Genomic DNA, 18,940 nt, shown 5'->3' with positions numbered 1-18,940 from the left:
AAAACACTATGTGCATATAGAATATATATTCACATATATAGAATGTGCATATATATATATGCTATATATAAATTATGTAATTTTTGTTTTCAAGACTACCATTCATTGAATCCATAGAAATACACTACATATAAAACAAAACATGCCATATGTATGTGAAAAAAAACCATATATGTGTATATATACATGGCATTTTTCCTTGTTACAAAAGTGATACATGGAAACATTCAAAACTAGAAAGCAATCAGGAAACAAAACTAAAACAAAAACTAAAAATTCATGATTTCACCTTCAGTGCCCATTATTTTTAATATCTTGCTAAACCTTTAGTCTTCTTTTTAATTCATTTATGCTTACAGACACAAGTTCAGCTAGTATATTTTATCTTGCAATCTACTTTTGTCAGGTAATAGTATAACCTGGTTAATAAATATTCCTCTGTGACATAATGTATTCATAGCCTAGATGGATAAACCATAACTGAATCAATCTATTTTTAGATGTTAAGGCTTGCTTTGCTTTCATACTATTAAATAAACAAACCTGAATAGACAGCTAGTGGGAACCTGCTGTATAGCACAGGGAACTCAGCTTGGTGCTCTGTGATGGCCTATGGGTTGGGATGGTTGGGGGTTGGGAGAGAGATTCAGGAGGCAGGGGATATATGTATACATTTAACTGATTCACATTGTTGTGCAGCGGAAACCAATACAACACTGTGAAGCAGTTATACTCCAATAAAATATGAATAAATAAAAGTAAGCCTGCAAAGAACACCTTTTAGCTAAATCTTTGTTCATACCCATCATTATTTCCTCAGACTAAATTGCCAGAAGTGGAACGGATTCATTAGTCAAAAGGATATGCTTGGCTATACTTTGACTTTTATCTTTCCACTGTTGTTCATTGTTGCTTCCTAGCATTCCACGGATACCTAATCCAGGTTTCCTGGTTTTTCTCTATGCTATGCCCAGACACACACTTTTGGAACTACAAGAATTGTGAATATCTTTGGCCTAACACGTTGTGGCTTTAACTTTAAACTGATGTACTTGAAAACTAACTTACCTGAAGGGGACATGGCTCATTCATGCAGATGAGTCTAAAGTACCTCCAAGGACAATATAGCAGGTAAATAAGTAAGTAAATAAATAAAAACTCTAAATTTAGAGTTATTAGCACAGTGCCTGACTTACAGTCAGTGCTCTATAAATGCTCTATCAATGACATTGACCTCAGTAAACACTGTTGAAAGGTTTTAGTAGGCAAGCAGCAAACCTGGTCATGAAGAGAGATAGAGAAAACCTTGGGAAGAGGCAGAGACAAACGGGAGAAAGAAAAGTACAGAAGGTGAGATGTGATCGTGGTGTATCACAGACAAGATGACTAAGATTTATTGTGTCCACCATGTACCTGGCATTATGGTAGATGCTTCACTATATTACTCATTTAGTCTTACAACAACACCTGGTGTCAAGTTTACACCCTGGTAGGTGTCAGACCTGAGATTACAACCCATGTTTTGTCTGATTCAAAGTTCATGTGGTTTTTGCTAAGAATGAACCACTTCACAGTCCTTGACCATCATCACATCCTGCAGTGAGTTTAGTGATGCAATTGATAGATTTAAGCTTTTAGTTGGTTGGAGAGAGAAATGGTGATGGAATCTGGTCTCTGTTTCACTCTCATTCTCATCTGTCATCACTTCTCTCTGTGAAGCATTTTGCTGTAGTATAATGAGCCTCCCCACTATGCCCTCACCCAGGACATCTATTGGTTTCTTTATTCAAGGAATTATTATTATGTTTTGATATTGTTGTTAGTAACTATTATTTATTAAATCCTACTGTGTAACTTATCTCAGTATTTTTCAAAACACTATGAAATATATAACATTTTCCTAGTTCAGTAGATGGGGAAACTGAGACTCAGGTTAAGTAAATTGCCTAAGATTTAACAAAAAATAAGCAACCAATCTAGAGTTAAAACATAGAATACTCTTTATCTCAAATATCATTTTTTTCTCCTCTTTGCAGATTGTTGTTGTTCAGTCACAAAATCGTGTCCAACTCTTTCTTCAAGGCTCAATTTAAATTTTACTTCCTCTGTGTAGCTGTGATAGTAACCTCAAGAATGTTCTCTCTCTCCCCGTCTCTCCCAACCTTTATTGACTGCTTACTATGTGCCAGCTGTAGTGCTAGGTGTCAAGGATGTGTACACACACACACACACACACACACATGCATACACACATAACGTAGTGTAAATTTATGGTTGAAAAAGTCATGCATGTGGAAGTTTCTGATACTAAAGAGGGTAGCAGGAGTTGAAGTGACAAAGAGAAAAGTCTTGAATTCATTAAAGAAAGGACAAGTACATTAGAAAATAAGGTAATGCATGTGATTTGATGGTGAAACAGTCAAGAGAATCGTCAAACATGCATTTTGTCCTTGAGATAATAATCTCCTTAGAGATACAAGAATAAGACATAATATTGAAAGTGACAAAAGTTTTTAAGCAAATGCTCAATGGTATAGTATTGACCATGATCAGGGGTTCATAAAAGTGAGAAATCATTGGGGTTCACAGAAGGCTTCATGAGGACCTGGGGCTTGTATTGAATCTTAGAAGGTGGGGAGAGGACAGAACAAAGGACTAGGAGTTGAAAACTGTTCTCATTTTGTTTTTGTTATTAACTCAGTTTCCTCATCCATAAGTGAGAGGTTTTCACTAGGTTATCTCATGGCTTGTTTCTAATTTTTGACAGACTTTGATTATGGAGAATATTCCAGGCAGAAGACACAGCATTCTAAAAAAAAATATTTTTGTTAAATGGAATCACTTGATCTGTACTGTATGCATCATTAAGGTACATTACTATGAAATCCCTTTAAAGTAAACAAGTTTCTAGAATTTTAGAATCAGCCAGTGAAGCATACAGATGCTGCTCATTAAGCACTGCTGCTGCTGCTGCTGCTAAGTCGCTTCAGTCGTGTCTGACTCTGTGAGACCCCAGAGATGGCAGCCCACCAGGCTCCCCTGTCCCTGGGATTCTCCAGGCAAGAACACTGGAGTGGGTTGCCATTTCCTTCTCCAGTGCATGAAAGTGAAAAGTCAAAGTGAAGTTGCTCAGTCATGTCCGACTCCTAGCGACCCCATGGACTGCAGCCTACCAGGCTCCTCTGTCCATGGGATTTGCCAGGCAAGAGTACTGGAGTGGGTTGCCATTGCCTTCTCCAAAGCTCATTAAGCACAAGTCACTGCAAACAAGGTACATTTTATTAAGATATTTTGTTAACCTTGGTGCAAACTCAAAGATATTAACAATTTTAAATTGCATGAGGCTTATTAGTTTGTGCATATCCCTTAAGTATTCTGTTATTGGATAGAAATCATAGCTTTAAGTGGTTTGACATATAAAATATTGAGTCCATTTCTGTAGCTACCCATTGAAGGCATATTTCATTACTATATAGTTAAATCAACATTACTGTGCTCTTTATCTAGTAAATGTTTATTGAGTGCCTACTTTGTGTTGGGCACTATTCCAGACACTGATGAAGGAATTAGTTCCTCCACAAGCAATAGAGCATCACACTCCACATTTTAGAATTTAAAAATTGTTACTAATAAAGCTCCTTAATCTTGTATTCTCCTTTACAAACCCTGTGACTGGCCCCTATCTCCTGTGAAGTGAAAGTGATAGTTGCTCAGTCGTGTCCAACACCATGGGTTGTAGCCCAGGCTCCTCTGTCCACGGGATTCTCCAGGCAAGAATCCTGGAGTGGGTTGCAAGGCCCTCCTCATAGGGCAGCTTATATATGTTTAAAGGGTCTCCCTGATAGCTCAGCTGGTAAAGAATCCACCTGCAATGCAGGAGACCTGGGTTCAATCCCTGGGTTGGGAAGATCCCCTGGAGACAGAAAGTCTACCCACTCCAGTATCCTGGCTTGAAGAATTCCATGGACTCTATAGTCCATGGGGTCGCAAAGAGTCGGATACCACCGAGTGACTTCCACTCTCACTTTCAAAGGTATCTCAGGCTAGAGCAGAACTCTTGATTCTCTCTCTTCTTGGTTCCCCTCACCCAATGTCCCACTAGAATATCACTCCAGGAGGGCAGGGACTTTGTTTTATTCACTGTTTCTCCAGACCTGAGAAAAGTGCTTGGCACTTATATGCACGGTCAGTAAATATCTACTGAATGAATGGATGATGGTAAATGGGATAAAGGGGAATGATGGTTAATCTTATGTGTCAACGTGACCAGTCTATCAGTTCAGTTCAGTTCAGTTCAGTCGCTCAGTCGTGTCCGACACTGTGACCCGATGAATCACAGCACGCCAGGCCTCCCTGTCCATCACCAACTCCCAGAGTTCACTCAAACTCATGTTCATTGAGTCGGTGATGCCATCCAGCCATCTCATCCTCTGTCATGCCCTTCTCCTCCTGACCCCAATCCCTCCCAGCATCATGGTCTTTTCCAATGAGTCAACTCTTCGCATCAGGTGGCCAAAGTACTGGAGTTTCAGCTTTAGCATCAGTCCTTCCAATGAACACCCAGGACTGATCTCCTTTAGAATGGACTGGTTGGATCTCCTTGCAGTCCAAGGGACTCTCAAGAGTTTTCTCCAACACCACAGTTCAAAAACATCAATTCTTTGATGCTCAGCTTTCTTCACAGTCCAACTCTCACATCAATACATGACCACTGGAAAAACCATAGCCTTGACTAGACGGACCTTTGTTGGCAAAGTAATATCTCTGCTTTTTAATATGCTTTTTAACTAGGTTGTGCCCAGTTATTTGGTCAAGCACTTGTCTAGATGTTGCTGTGAATGTATTTTGTAAATGTGATTGACATTTTCAACCAACTACTGTTAAATAAGGAGATTCAGCTTGATGATCTGCGTGGCCTTATCCTATCCCTTAAAAGTTTCAAGAGTGAAAACAGAAGTTTCTCAGAGTAGAAATTCTGTCTCAAACCTGAAACGGAAATCCCACTTGAGTTTTCAGCACATTCTACTGTTTTTGGACTTTCCAATCTCCACAATTTTATGAGCCAGTTCCTTAAAGTAAATCTATTTTTGCAAATATGTTGGTTCTGTTTCTATTGGTTCCAATTCTCTGGAGAACCCTGACTGATACGAAAGGGATGACAAAAATCAGGAGGGACTATAGCCCAGGAAACACTGACTTGCTGGCTGTGTTTCTTCTCTCAGCAGAAACCCCAAGTGAATGTACACATTCATTTTCTAGTTTGGGTTTAACCTTTATCCCACCCCTTTCATCTCACTCACCCTCTGCTTCTTTCTGCCCCCAAAGTTCCTAAAGAGTCCCTGGGTTGTTAAAAATGTTGCCACTAACTGAATTGAACTGTTCTGGATATTTTCAATAACTGAGTTCATTACAGTATAGTTGGAATAAAGTATAATCTTGTTTTCACTGGTAGTTTAAAAGCTCCTTTAAGAAATACCTCCAGGTTCAATCTACTTTGCAAATAGAAAGTGATTTCCTTCAGTTCAGTTCAGTCACTCAGTCATGTCCGACTCTTTGCGACCCCATGAATCACAGCACGCCAGGCCTCCCTGTCCATCACCAACTCCTGGAGTTCACTCAGACTCGCATTCATTGAGTCAGTGATGCCATCCAGCCATCTCATCCTCTGTCGTCCCCTTCTCCTCCTGCCCCCAATCCCTCCCAGCATCAGAGTCTTTTCCAATGAGTCAACTCTTCGCATGAGGTGGCCAAGGTACTGGAGTTTCAGCTTTAGCATCATTTCTTCCAAAGAAATCCCAGGGTTGATCTCCTTCAGGATGGACTGATTGGATCTCCTTGCAGTTCAAGGGACTCTCAAGAGTCTTCTCCAATACCATAGTTCAAAAGCATCAATTCTTTGGCGCTCAGCCTTCTTCACAGTCCAACTCTCACATCCATGCATGACCACAGGAAAAACCATAGCCTTGACTAGACGGACCTTAGCTGGCAAAGTAATGTCTCTGCTTTTGAATATACTATCTAGGTTGGTTATAACTTTCCTTCCAAGGAGTAAGCGTCTTTTAATTTCATGTCTGCAGTCACCATCTGCAGTGATTTTAGAGCCCCAAAAAATAAAGTCTGACACTGTTTCCACTGTTTCCCCATCTGTTTCCCATGGAGTGATGGGACTGGATGCCATGATTTTCGTTTTCTAAATGTTGAGCTTTAAGCCAACATTTTTGCTCTCCTCTTTCACTCTCATCAAGAGGCTTTTGAGTTCCTCTTCACTTTCTGCCATAAGGGTGGTGTCATCTGCATATCTGAGGTTATTGATATTTCTCCCGGCAATCATGATTCCAGCTTGTGTTTCTTCCAGTCCAGCATTTCTCATGATGTACTCTGCATAGAAGTTAAATAAGCAGGGTGACAATATACAGCCTTGACGTACTCCTTTTCCTATTTGGAACCAGTCTGTTGTTCCATGTCCGCTTCTAACTGCTGCTTCTTGACCTGCATACAGATTTCTCAAGAGGCAGGTCAGGTGGTCTGGTATTCCCATCTCTTTCAGAATTTTCCATAGTTTATTGTGATCCATACAGTCAAAGGCTTTGGCATAGTCAATAAGGCAGAAATAGATGTTTTACTGGAACTCTCTTGCTTTTTCTATGATCCAGCAGATGTTGGCAATTTGTTCTCTGGTTCCTCTGCCTTTTCTAAAACCAGCTTGAACATCAGGGAGTTCACAGTTCACGTATTGCTGAAGCCTGGCTTGGAGAATTTTGAGCATTACTTTACTAGCGTGTGAGATGAGTGCCATTGTGCAGTAGTTTGAGCATTCTTTGGCATTGCCTTTCTTTGGGATTGGAATGAAAACGGACCTTTTCCAGTCCTGTGGCCACTGCTGAGTTTTCCAAATTTGCTGGCATATTGAGTGCAGCACTTTCACAGCATCATCTTTCAGGATTTGAAATAGCTCCACTGGAAATTCATCACCTCCACTAGCTTTGTTCGTAGTGATGCTTTCTAAGGCCCCCTTGACTTCACATTCCAAGATGTCTGGCTCTAGATGAGTGATCATACTATAGTGATTATCCAGGTCATGAAGATCCTTTTTGTACAGCTCTTCTGTGTATTCTTGCCATCTCTTCTTAATATCTTCTGCTTCTGTTAGGTCCATACCATTTCTGTCCTTTATCGAGCCTATCTTTGCATGAAATCTTCCCTTGATGTTAGTGGGAATTTATTGAGCTTGAGCGGAAAATGAGGGAAACAAGAAAGTAGAAACTGTTTTATACATGGAAGCATTTTGTACCTAGATAAAGCATTGACTAATTGCTTAGGGAGGCCCAATGTTTGAGATGATTGCTTTTTACAATTAAATATAAAATTTATAACCAGCAAATTCAGTCTATTTCGAATGATGCAAATAAGGGCCCTTCTTTTTTTATTCATCTTCAGTGAAATTCCTTTAGATATTCATTTAAAATGTCAAAGGTAGTATTGTACTTTTCAGTTGTAGAAGAGAGTGATTAAGTGATTTTGGCCAGAATAATAATTGTTTCTCTCACAGCTGTTAAGGAGATATTTAGAGTGTGTAATGTCCTTATGTGTGTGAACATCTTGGGATTTGTGGATATGACATCTAAGTGAATAAGTCCTTGTTACTGCATCTCATCAGATAGAATCTTCTTACTGCATTAGCCAAGGCTTCCCAAGGCAATCAGCCCACCACTTCTCCACTTTATTCCTCCCAATCAGAGAGGACAATGGAAGAAAGGCTGTGAGGAGTTATCAATCAGCTTGGATTCTAAATAAGGACTTCAGGAGAAGGAAATTACTAGGAAAAGTTTTGTTAGGGCCACTTAAAGCGTTAACACAGGTCCACAGTATCCACTGATACCATACATTATTGTTACCACTAACAGTCCCTCATTAGAATAAAGGTCCTTCATTAAAAAATATTTTATATATATATATATATATATATATATATATATATATATATATTCTACAAAGTGCCGAGTAGTGCTCATATTGAGAAAGGGTTAATTTTTGTTTTTGTAGTTATTGGAATATAACAGGAAAAAAGTTACCAATTACACATGAATTCTAAGGTCATGCCTGTTTGGTTTTAAAATAAATTTATTAGTTTACTTATTATTTTAAAAGTCATTTAAATGCCTATTTTGTGCAGGTTCTATGATAAGCACTGGAATATCAAAGATAGAAGACAGTACTGCATCGAGGCCTTCTTATTTTTCTTTATGGATTTATTATTACCTGGCATTATGTGTGTTTTTTTCTGTGTATGTAATGTTCATTGTTGATGGGTGATATAGCTGTGTGTGTGAGATTACCTATCTCCCTCATCCAAATGTAAGCTTCTGTTTTGTTCATTGCTGACCATATCCCCAATGCACAGAGTGTTCATATAGTATAAAGTCATTACATAAAACATATGTTTTAAAACATATTTGTTTTTAAAAATAGGTAAGCATAAAGTGTGGTGGAAAGATAGCAGAGGAGAACCAGTTCAGCCTGAGGAATGAGAAAAACCCTCAGCCAAGAGTTCTGTATGGAGCAAGTCATGAAGAGATTCTGAAGAGTGAAAACAAGGCATTTAGGAAAAACTGTGAGCTGTACTGTTGGAGCAAAGAGTGTGTTGGTGAAAAGAAGAGGAAAGAGAAGTATGGCAGAGGAGGAAAGCAGAAGGAGATCGCAGTGGGCCTTGGACTCCATGTTGAGGAGTCTAGATATTTTCTTTAGGCAAAGGGTCAGGATGGGTCTGCTGGATGCCTGTAGGTTTGACCTGTCTGAGTCCATTCCCCCTTCCTCTGGACATTCACTTGTTGCCTGTGACTGAGGAGGGCCTGACTGCATCTCCTAGGCTCTGGGGACAGACCTCTGACCTAGACCTGGGTATTTAGTTTTCTATCTTCCTGGTCAGAGGGATCGATTTCTGCACGAGAATGTGACTCACGTTGGTGCCAAAAGACTTAATCCTGGAACTTTTTTTTGGTTGGAACTATCTGGTATAAAAAAGTACTTTTGCACTGAGGTTGAAGAGCTTTGATACTATAAACTTTGGGGACACCACGAAAGAAGGATCTACTAAAATAAAACTAATATAAAGGAAAGAAATATTAAGATATGAAGAGACATGCTCTCTGATGACATTGCTTAAACATCTGGACTTAGCCACATGTAAAATTAAAACCTTTGCTGGACCTTCCAGTTGTGTGGGCCCCCAAAGTCCTCCGACCTCTATTTTTTTTTTTTTTTAAGCCAGTTAGATTTTCTTAAGCCAGTATGTTAGATTTCTCTCTCATTCACAGAAGAATCCTAGCTGTTTGAGTGTAGAAGAAATTGGAGGCTAGATGCCAGAAAGAAGGTATGTGTGACAGAGAGATTTTGACATTTCTGGAGAAAATTAGACTGTTAAACTGCTGAAGGCTCTGGTGATTAGGTATGTCAAGTCAAGACTAGAGAGCAAAATATGGACCACACTAGATTTGGGCAGGGGTCTGAGGGCTACAGAAGTTTGTGAACTGTTAAAATGAACTATCAGAAACCAAAGGCCCTGTCTGGATTTCTCTAGAATCCAAGCTGCTAAATTGGAATAGTTAAATTTTCATTGAAGGCTGAGGGCAAGGCAGTGATGTGGGGTGGGGCCCTGGCTCAAAGGCTAATATATGCATATCAAGCTGGTCCAAGGAGAGCTGTTTACCTTTATGAAGCCTGTTTTTACATGCATTTTATATTCTGGAATTAATCACAATACAGAGCTTATTTACATTTAGAAAGTGGTCTGAAAGTGTAGATGATTAACTATAGAGAATAGGAATGGGAGGAAACAGGCCAGATTACAGTATCAACATCTGGCTGTGAAGGGAAAAATTCTTTCTTGACTAGGGTTCCACCTGCCCATTGGGCATGATTCTTTGGCAGATTCCACCAGTGTCCTCCATGACTTAGAATGATTCTGACTCAGTTTTTTGTCAAAGACCACCCATGCAATCATTCCATTTTGGGTGGATCTATTTGCAAATGGGCATTGTGGCTAGCAATATAACCATATTTGTTCCAAGTTAGTATAAAAGTGGCTCTGAAGTAGTTTACTTACAACTTCTTTGTACTGAGAAATCTGTCCTTCAAAACTCTAAATACCATCCCTTATTTCAATGATGCCTGAGGGGTTTATGAATCTGCAGTCTTTATCGCCTAACAGGTTGAAACTCTCCTAATGTCTGGATTGAGCATCTGTACTCATATGAAAAGATGCTTCAGTTCAGTGGTAGAGATATAAATCAAGATAAAGGAAGTATTTCTGAAGCTTCAATACAGATACTCCTTGACAGTACTGCCCAGCTGTGACTCTGACAGTAATGTGTGATAAATGATCAATGCCTGTCAAAGCTCTAGGGTACCAAGGCCATTATTAAATAAAAAGTGTCTGGGACTAGAATATATACTTCATTTGAATGCAACTGTTTATAAGCATCTAAAAGGAAAGGGGGAGATCATCCAACCATTATATTAAAGGAAAAATCTAATATATTCTATTTTTTAAATTTAACCAGAGGGTAACATTTTAAAATACCATTCAGGTTGTATTATTAACATCACTGCTGGAGATGACGCGCTGAAGAGACGAAGTGATACACTTGCTTTGTTACTGACACATTGTCTGCCTGTGCCCATTTTAGAAGAGGACAAAGGAGTCAGGAACTGGAAAACCCAAGTAGCCACAGGGATACCTATAATTTCCTTGAGATGGTACTGGCCTATTATTATTCCACTTAAATCTGAAGAAGTTTATAAAATCTTATCCATAACACTCCTTTGAAGATTCTATTTTTCTGATGTTATATCACTGTGATTCAGAAAGAATAGCAGAGGTTGATAGAAAGTACACTTAAAGAAATGTTAAAAATCAAACTGATAGAAACAGTAAGTCTGGAGTAGAAGCTAAAATGAACCATAGAGACTGTCTTTTTCTTGCTTATTATAAACACATAAGTACTTGATATAACACTCAGTACCCTGTGTGGTAACTAAGAACTCATCTTGACTGGAAAAGCCTTCTCTGGCAGTCAGTCATTCATACAAAAAGTGCTTATTTGGTATTTTCTCAATACTAGTCACTGAGTAAAGAACAATAAGATAGTAGACTGGACCCTGGAGTCTATCCTGGGGAAGCTTGGAGTCTAATAAAGAGACAGAGGTTATGAAAATAATTACACAAATGAATTAATTATACACATACTCAATATTATGGTAAGTCTTAAGGTGGAAAAGTACAGAATGTCATGAGAACAAATCACAAGGGCACCAATATAAACTAATTCCTACCTGGATACTTCCCATCTCTTTATTTGGTTTAGACATTAGAGAATCCACCTGCAATACAGGAGAGCTGGGTTTGATCCTTGGCTTGGGAAGATCCCTTGGAGAAGGGCATGGCAACCCACTCCAGTATTCTTGCCCTGAAAATTCCATGGACAGGGGAGGCTGGTGGACTACAGTCCATGGAGTCACAAAAGAGTCTGAGAAGTTAAGACTTTTCATCTCTTCACGTATTATGTTAAACTTTTCCTATGGCCTTTATTTTAAACATTTAATTTTGAAATTATGTAGATTTCTGGAAAGCTGCAAAGATAGCAGAGAGAGAGCCCATGTTCATCCAGTTTCTCCCACTGAGCACATCTTACTTAACTGTTGTACAATATCAAAACCAGGAAACTGATATTAATATAAAATATGTATAGTTCTATGTAATTTTACTACACATTAGTTCCACGTAACCATGACTGCAACCAAGATACAAAAGTCTTCTACCACTGCAAAGGTTTCCCTCCTGCTCCCACTTTATAATCAGTCGCATCCACTGACCCCTCCTCACCACTGTCATTAAGTTCTGGAAACCACTGATCTGTTCTTCATCTCTATAGTGTTGTTATTTCAGAAGTATTATATAAATACAATCATACATATGTAATCTTCTGAGATGGGCTTTTTTCACTTGGCATAATGCCCTTGAGATCCAGCCAAGTTGTTGCCTGTATCAACGATTCTTACTTTTTATTGGGCTATTACTTCACAGTGTGAATGTATAATAGTTTGTTTAACCATTCACCTGTATGCGTGCTAAGTTGCTTCAGTGTCCAACTCTTTGCGACCCTATGGACTGTAGCCCACCAGGCACCTGTGTTCTTGGAATTCTCTAGGCAAGAATACTGGAGTGGGTTGCCATGCCCTCCTCCAGGGGATCTTCCTGACCCAGGGATCGAACACACGTCTCTTGCGTCTCCTGCACTGGCAGGTGGGTTCTTTACCACTAGTGCCACCTGGGAAGCCCAACCCTTTATCTTTTATAGGATATTTTGGCTATTTCCTATGAACTTCTAAATATATTAATTATAGTTATTATTATTAATTATACCCATTATTTTTAACCCAACATCTGAGATTTTTGCAGGTTTGTTTTATTGAGTAAGTTTCTTTCTCTTGATTATGGGCATTTTTTTTTTCCTATGTCTTCTCATGTCCAGAAATCTTTTATTATTAAACTAGACATGTTGGTGATATACCATAGAGACTGGATTTTGTTATCCTCCCTGACAGTTCCTGAGTTTTGTTTTGAAATTAAGTTAAATTACTGACAGATCCCCTAGAATGTGTAGACTTGGTTTTATGAGTTGTTAGGCTGAGTCTATTTTTCCCTCAATTCAAAGGGAATTTCTTTTTCTTGTGACTTAGTCTTTCTAAGGTGTGATCTTTTTAGGGGTTTTAATGGGAAGCTTAACGTATTTACCGACTGCCCTAAATGGCGGGATTCAGACTCCAACCTGACTTCCATATGGCAGATAACAGCTGAAATCTCTGTTCATCTCTCCCCCTCTCCTAGCCTTTCAGCTGCTTTTTTTTCTCTCTGGCATTCTTGGCATTTTACCTACATTTGTAATTCAAGGATCAACCAAGGACCCACGGGAAGTTTATACTTAGATTTTGAGTTTCTCTTGTGGCTCACTTCCTCCTAAAATTTCTAGGAATTCTGGAAGCATCATACTCCATGCTCTGCTTTATCAGATCAACAAAACTGCACTTTTTGCTGATATTTCCCTGCCCTGCATCTTCCAGACTGGGGAGTAGCCCTCACGGAGGAAGCTGTATAGACACTCATTTATACAGTGAGATTCCCTTCATTGGGGTTTGATTCTCTCCTAGTTTTTGCTTGTTTTTTCAGTTACTCTCTCATGTCTTCAAGCAGATTAAAAATTTTTTTTCTCAGGATTCATGATTTTTAATCTATCAAAGAGTCAATTTGATTTAAACAACTCTTCCATGTCTTACTTAACATGATCTATTTTTGAATTTTGGCATAAATGTGTTTACTTATGTTTCTATGAAGAGCATCTATGGCATTCCAAGTCTAGCTTTCCATGGATAAAAATACATCTTTATTTTCTTTATATGTTTCGTCTTCTGACAACTGAGGGATTTTTCTGTAATTTCTCTTGGAAGTCAAATTTAAAAAGTCAATTTAAAAATCAAATAAACATTTGTTGATTTGAGATCCAATGAAACCTTACTTTAAGCCCGGTGTTGCTCAAAACACCTGCTTATGAGATAAAGGTCAGTTAGATGGAAACATTTTACTTGTTTATTAGCTAGTCAGTAAGTCCCCTTTAGAGCAATATATGTTATACCTCTAGATTTGATATGGCATATGAGCCTTTCTGCCAGCCTTTATTTGTCTGTTTGCTGTTGTTTAGTTGCTATGTTGTGTCAGACTCTTCTGAGACCATACGGACTGTAGCCTGCCAGGCTCCTCTGTCCATGGGATTTCTCAGCCAAGAATACTGTAATGGGTTGCCATGTCCGTCTCCAGGGCATTTTCCCAACCCAGGGACTGAATCCATGTCTCCTACATGACAAGTGGATTCTTTACCCCTGAGCCACCTGGGAAGCCTTAGCACCTTAGAAAATTCTTTGATATCCTGGGATAGAATCAAGGCTGAGTGTGGTTAAAGTTTGTTTTATAATATTTTTCTTTTATCTGAATAATCTGACTTCAGGTTGCTTGACTTACCCATCTAGTTACTCTCTCTAGAGAATGTTGCTTTTCTAGCCAATTGAAAGACCTTGTTTTCTTCTTTTCATTACTCCAAATGCTATGTACCTTTGAGTGTTCATCCAGTTCATATCTTCTGAACTTTCCTACCAAGGAATCTCTACCATTTTATCTATGTAGGGTTTTTACTCATGATAAATCAGTTCACACACATTTCAAGCTCTGCAGAGGACCAACCAGTAGATTAGAAGTAACTGAGACGGGAATGGGAGTAGAAAAGAGGTGGCCTTGAAAACCACTGCTAAGACACTTCTAAAGCTGGTCTGGCTACAATCAGATAATAGGAAGCTTTTCCTTTCAGATCTATCCAAGATAAATGCTTTCCTGTCTTATTTTATAATTCAATCATAGTTTTCTTTCCAGCGAGATCAGAAGATTCTTGAGGGCAAGGATCATGACAACCCCTTTCCCTGTAGGACTGAACATAGTGCTTTACACAGGAGTAAAATTATATTTGAGTGTGTTGCTTTGAATTTTGACCATTTGGCTGAATCTATAGGTTTTCTTCATTTATAATTTTCTAGTTACTTGACATTGCTTGTCAAATTTTGATATCCTACTAAACAGCACGAAGATGCATCTTGAAGATTAGTAATTTGACTTCTGCCTGATTCTTCAGCCACAGGCCATATTACTTTATTTCTCCCTCACTTACCATGCTCTTGCTACATTGGTCTTTTTTCAGTACTTTTACATATCATGCAATTCGTTGCCTAGAATGGACATGGCATGGTTGCTACTTTCATCACCCATCTGTCAGACCCAATGGTAATTCCTCAGAGAGGTTTTCCCGATCACCTGATCAATATTTCCTGTTCCCTTGAACGTTCCCCTGTTTAAGAGAATGTTCCCCTGACATTCTCTTGCCTATTACTTTGTTTTACTTTCTTTGTGAAAGTGAGTCACTCAATTGTGTCTGACTCTTGGTGACTCAATGGACTATACAGTCCATGGAATTCTCCAGGCCAGAATACTAGAGTGGGTAGCCTTTCCCTTCTCCTGGGGATCTTCCCAACCCAGGGATCAAACCCAGGTTTCCTGCATTGCAGGCAGATTCTTTACCAGCTGAGCCACAAGGAAAGCCCACTTTCTTTGTAGCACTTCCTTTTACCTGAAATTATTCTCTCGATAGTTGGTTGTTTGCTTCCTGTCTGTCTTCCCATGTTAGTGTCTAAACTCCAGGAGGGCAAGGAAACTCCTTTCATTAACAGCAGTATCCTCAATGCTCAGAACTGTGAATGAATATTGAGTTGTCACCCAACTGTGTGCCATCTTCAAAACAATTTGTCATGGATCCAGTATTTCAATGCACATAATTGTCAAACGGTTTTACTGATAAATGGCATGAAAGTAGGGACTAGGGAGCAGGGATTTTTCAAAGGAATAAACAAAGCATTATTTTCAATTTAATTACACAGTGAGAGCACAGGTCATAGAATCTACCAGTGAAAAGCAAAGGAGAAATATTGGCAGTGCCTTGAATATAATAATTGTTGCTGTTCAGTTGCTCATTAGTATCAGACTATTTGCAGGCCCATGGACTGCAGCATGCCAGACTTCCCTGTCATTCGCTATCTCCTAGAATTTGCTCAAACTCTTGTCTGTTGAGTTGGTGATGCTATCCAACCATCTCATACTCTCTCCCTGCCTTCTCCTCCTGCCCTCAATCTTTCTCAGCCTTAAGACCTTTTCCAATGAGTCAGCCCTTGGCAAACCCACTCCAGTATTCTTGCCTGGAGAATCCCAGGGATGGGGGAGCCCGGTGGGCTGCCATCTATGGGGTCACACAGAGTCGGACACGACTGAAGCGACTTAGCAGCAGCAGCAGCAGCAGGCCTTGGCATCAGGTGGCCAAAACATTGGAGCTTATTGAGTATTTACTGTGTGTACTTATTGAGTATTTACTGCATACTAGATTAGACCTTAAAAATACTAGAATATAAACGATCAAATACTAGACTTTGAAAAAAAATACCAAAACTCATTTAGACCTTATGGTAACTGAGAGATAGGTATACTATAGTCATCATTTTCTGGTTGATAACACAGAACAGGAGTTAGATAAGGAGTAACATAGGTTGATTAGCCTGGAGTTCTAAAGCCAGTAACTGGACTTCCCTGGTGGCTCCGACGGTAAGAGCATCTGCCTACAATGCGGGAGACCCGGGTTCAATCCCTGGGTCAGGAAGATCCCCCTGGAGAAGGAAATGGCAGCCCACTTCAGTACTCTTGCCTGGAAAATCCCATGGACAGAGCAACCTGGTGGGCTATAGTCCATGGGGTCGCAGAGAGTCAGACATGACTGAGCAACTTCACTTTCACTCTCTAAAGCTAGTAAGTGGCAGAGCTGGGAATTAACCCCAAGCAGTTGGATTCCATTCTGTGGTTGTGACCGCTGTGCTGTCGTGCCTCATTGCCACTTAGGAGTAAGAGTTTGTTCTTGCTTCTTTAGTTCTCTCATTTATTTATAAAGTAGAGCTGGAATTATTTTGCATATAGTCTCACAGCTATATAGTTTAGAATAAGGAATCATGGACTTGCAGTTGAGTTGCAGGCCCATGTATGTTATTTATCTATGTAAAATTCCACCGAACATCTCCGATTCTCAGTTTCCAGTTATGCAACATGAAGGGCACTTTGAGCCTTGTTAAAGATAAACTAGTATTTTATGATATTGTATTTTCTCGTGGGAGCCCTGAGTACCATACTGCTGCTAAATTGCAGAAGAAGATTGTTAGGGATATTTAATAGATTGTGCTGTGCTTAGTCACTCAGTCACATCCGACTTTTTGCGACTCTGTGGACTGTAGCCTGCCAGGCTCCTCTGTCCATGGGGACTCTCCAGGTAAGAATAGTGGTATGGGTTGCCATGCCCTCCTCCAGGGGATCTTCCCAACCCAGGGATAGAGCCCAGGTCTCCCACATTGCAGGAGGATTCTTTACCATCTGAGCCATCGGGGAGGCCTATGAATACTGGAGTGGGTAGCTTATCCGTTATCCCTACCCAGGAATCAAACCAGGGTCTCCTCCATGGAAGGTGTGTTCTTTACCAGCTGAGCTACCAGGGAAGCCCTGTTTAATAGATTACCTGGACTTTATTCATCTCCAGTTTGTTCTTCTCATTAGCGCTCAGGTCTTGTTTGCCAGCTCCTTTCTTCTGAGGGCCTTTTCCAAAAAAGATGTAATTTACAAAGGCATATTCCAGCAGAGCCAGGAACACAAACACGAAGCAACCCATCAGGTAAATGTCAATCGCTTTGACATAAGGAATCTTTGGCAGGGTCTCCCTGAGGTGAGTGCTGATGGTGGTCATTGTCAGCACTGTGGTGATTCCTATGAAACAGAAAAACACAGCTCAGCTGAATGCACTTGTTAAGTTTCCTATTGAAGACAGATGACGGACGCCATTCTCTTGTTAGTATCCCAGAATGACAGCAGTGATACAACAAACCACGGGGCAAAAAGAGCAAACAATTTAAAAGACAAAGCTACAGGCTCCTTACGTAGTTCATGAGTGAATCATAAAATAGGATGCTTTGTGAGTGTTGGGTTGAAAACTGTGTTTTAAAAAATAATGCACAAAGGAGAAAGAAAGGTAGATGGAAATATTAAAATCTCATTGATTCACCCACTGTTTACTGTCACATGCCCCTCATTCTGCTACATGCCATCTTCTTTCTTTCCTTCTCTCAGCATCTGTCATGTCCATCCTAAATCTGTTCTTGTAATACTAATCCCCACGGCAGGCACTACCAAACTGAAAGTCAGTGACCAGTTTAAGGAGAACCATTTCATTGCATGAAACTAATATACCCAGGTCATAGGGTCAATATTGCTTTTTAAAAGGATAATGCAACATTTATAGTGAGTTGACATGGAAAGAAGAAACTAATAAAGTTCATGATTTGCATCAATTATTTGATATATGCATTTGAAAATATAATAAAATCTTACTGACTTTCCCCCCTCAAATATTACCTCTAATTCTTTGATTCCAGAGACTAGAGTGAGTTAGCTCCCTGGAGTCAGGAAAAGACTTCCTAAAAATTCAACTTGTTAAAGAAATTTAAGACTGTAGTCTTTTAGAAGGAAGATTTTTGCTTTGTTTACTTTGTTAAATGTATCATTCTTAACAGTATAATCTGTGTGTGTCTGTATAACATTTTGTGTTGATGATGGTGATGAAACAATGATTGGGGAAAATAAGAAGTGATATTCCTATTGAATCCTAAACTATGCTGTAATACTGATATTGCACACCTGTATAGGACTTCCCTGGTGGCTCGGATGGTAAAGAATCTGCAATGTGGGAGACCCAGGTTTGAACTCTGGGACGGGAAGATCCCCTGCAGAAGGGAATGGCTACCCACTTCAGTAGTCTTGCCTGGACAGAGGAACCTGGTGAGCTACAGTCCATGGGGTCACAATAAGTTGGACATGACTGAATGATTAATATACACACATAGTGATTTTACAGTTGTGAACACGTCTCTGAATTCTATGCAGTCGTAACAGCCTGCTGAGTGGGATAGGGCAGGTATATTATTCCCATTTTATAGCTAAGTAAACAGAGACTCTGAGATTAGCTATTTTACTGTAGATCTCTGATCTAGGGGCAAAAAGGCAAGGAGATATGAAGCAAAGGCATTTAAAATAAAAGCAAAACCTAAAACTTGATGGAGTTTCTTAAAAATAAAGACAAGAAGTGCAAAATGGATACTAAAGACAAAGGAGAACTGGCAAAGGGCATAGAAGTTCAAAAATGAAAAGGGAATAAAGTAGTTTCAACCTCATTTGCGAGTGAGATTATTCTATTTGGATTCCCTG

The 18,940-nt window shown here is 39.5% G+C and overlaps 1 protein-coding gene across 1 annotated transcript in view; it reads right to left on the bottom strand.

The window, feature by feature from the left end:
* GABRB1 (gamma-aminobutyric acid type A receptor subunit beta1) overlaps positions 1 to 18,940 on the bottom strand; it is a 434,698-nt gene that overhangs the window by 871 nt on the left and 414,887 nt on the right. Inside the window, exon 8 of the mRNA XM_052642080.1 lies at positions 17,202 to 17,446. Coding sequence (XP_052498040.1) covers positions 17,202 to 17,446 — 245 coding nt within the window. The remainder of the gene's footprint in view (positions 1 to 17,201; positions 17,447 to 18,940) is intronic.

This window comes from Budorcas taxicolor, chromosome 6 (assembly GCF_023091745.1).
Source record: "Budorcas taxicolor isolate Tak-1 chromosome 6, Takin1.1, whole genome shotgun sequence".
Classification (NCBI taxonomy): Eukaryota; Metazoa; Chordata; class Mammalia; order Artiodactyla; family Bovidae; genus Budorcas; species Budorcas taxicolor.
The sequence above is the reverse complement of the archived record's forward strand: the minus strand, read 5'-3'. Positions and strand labels throughout refer to the sequence as shown.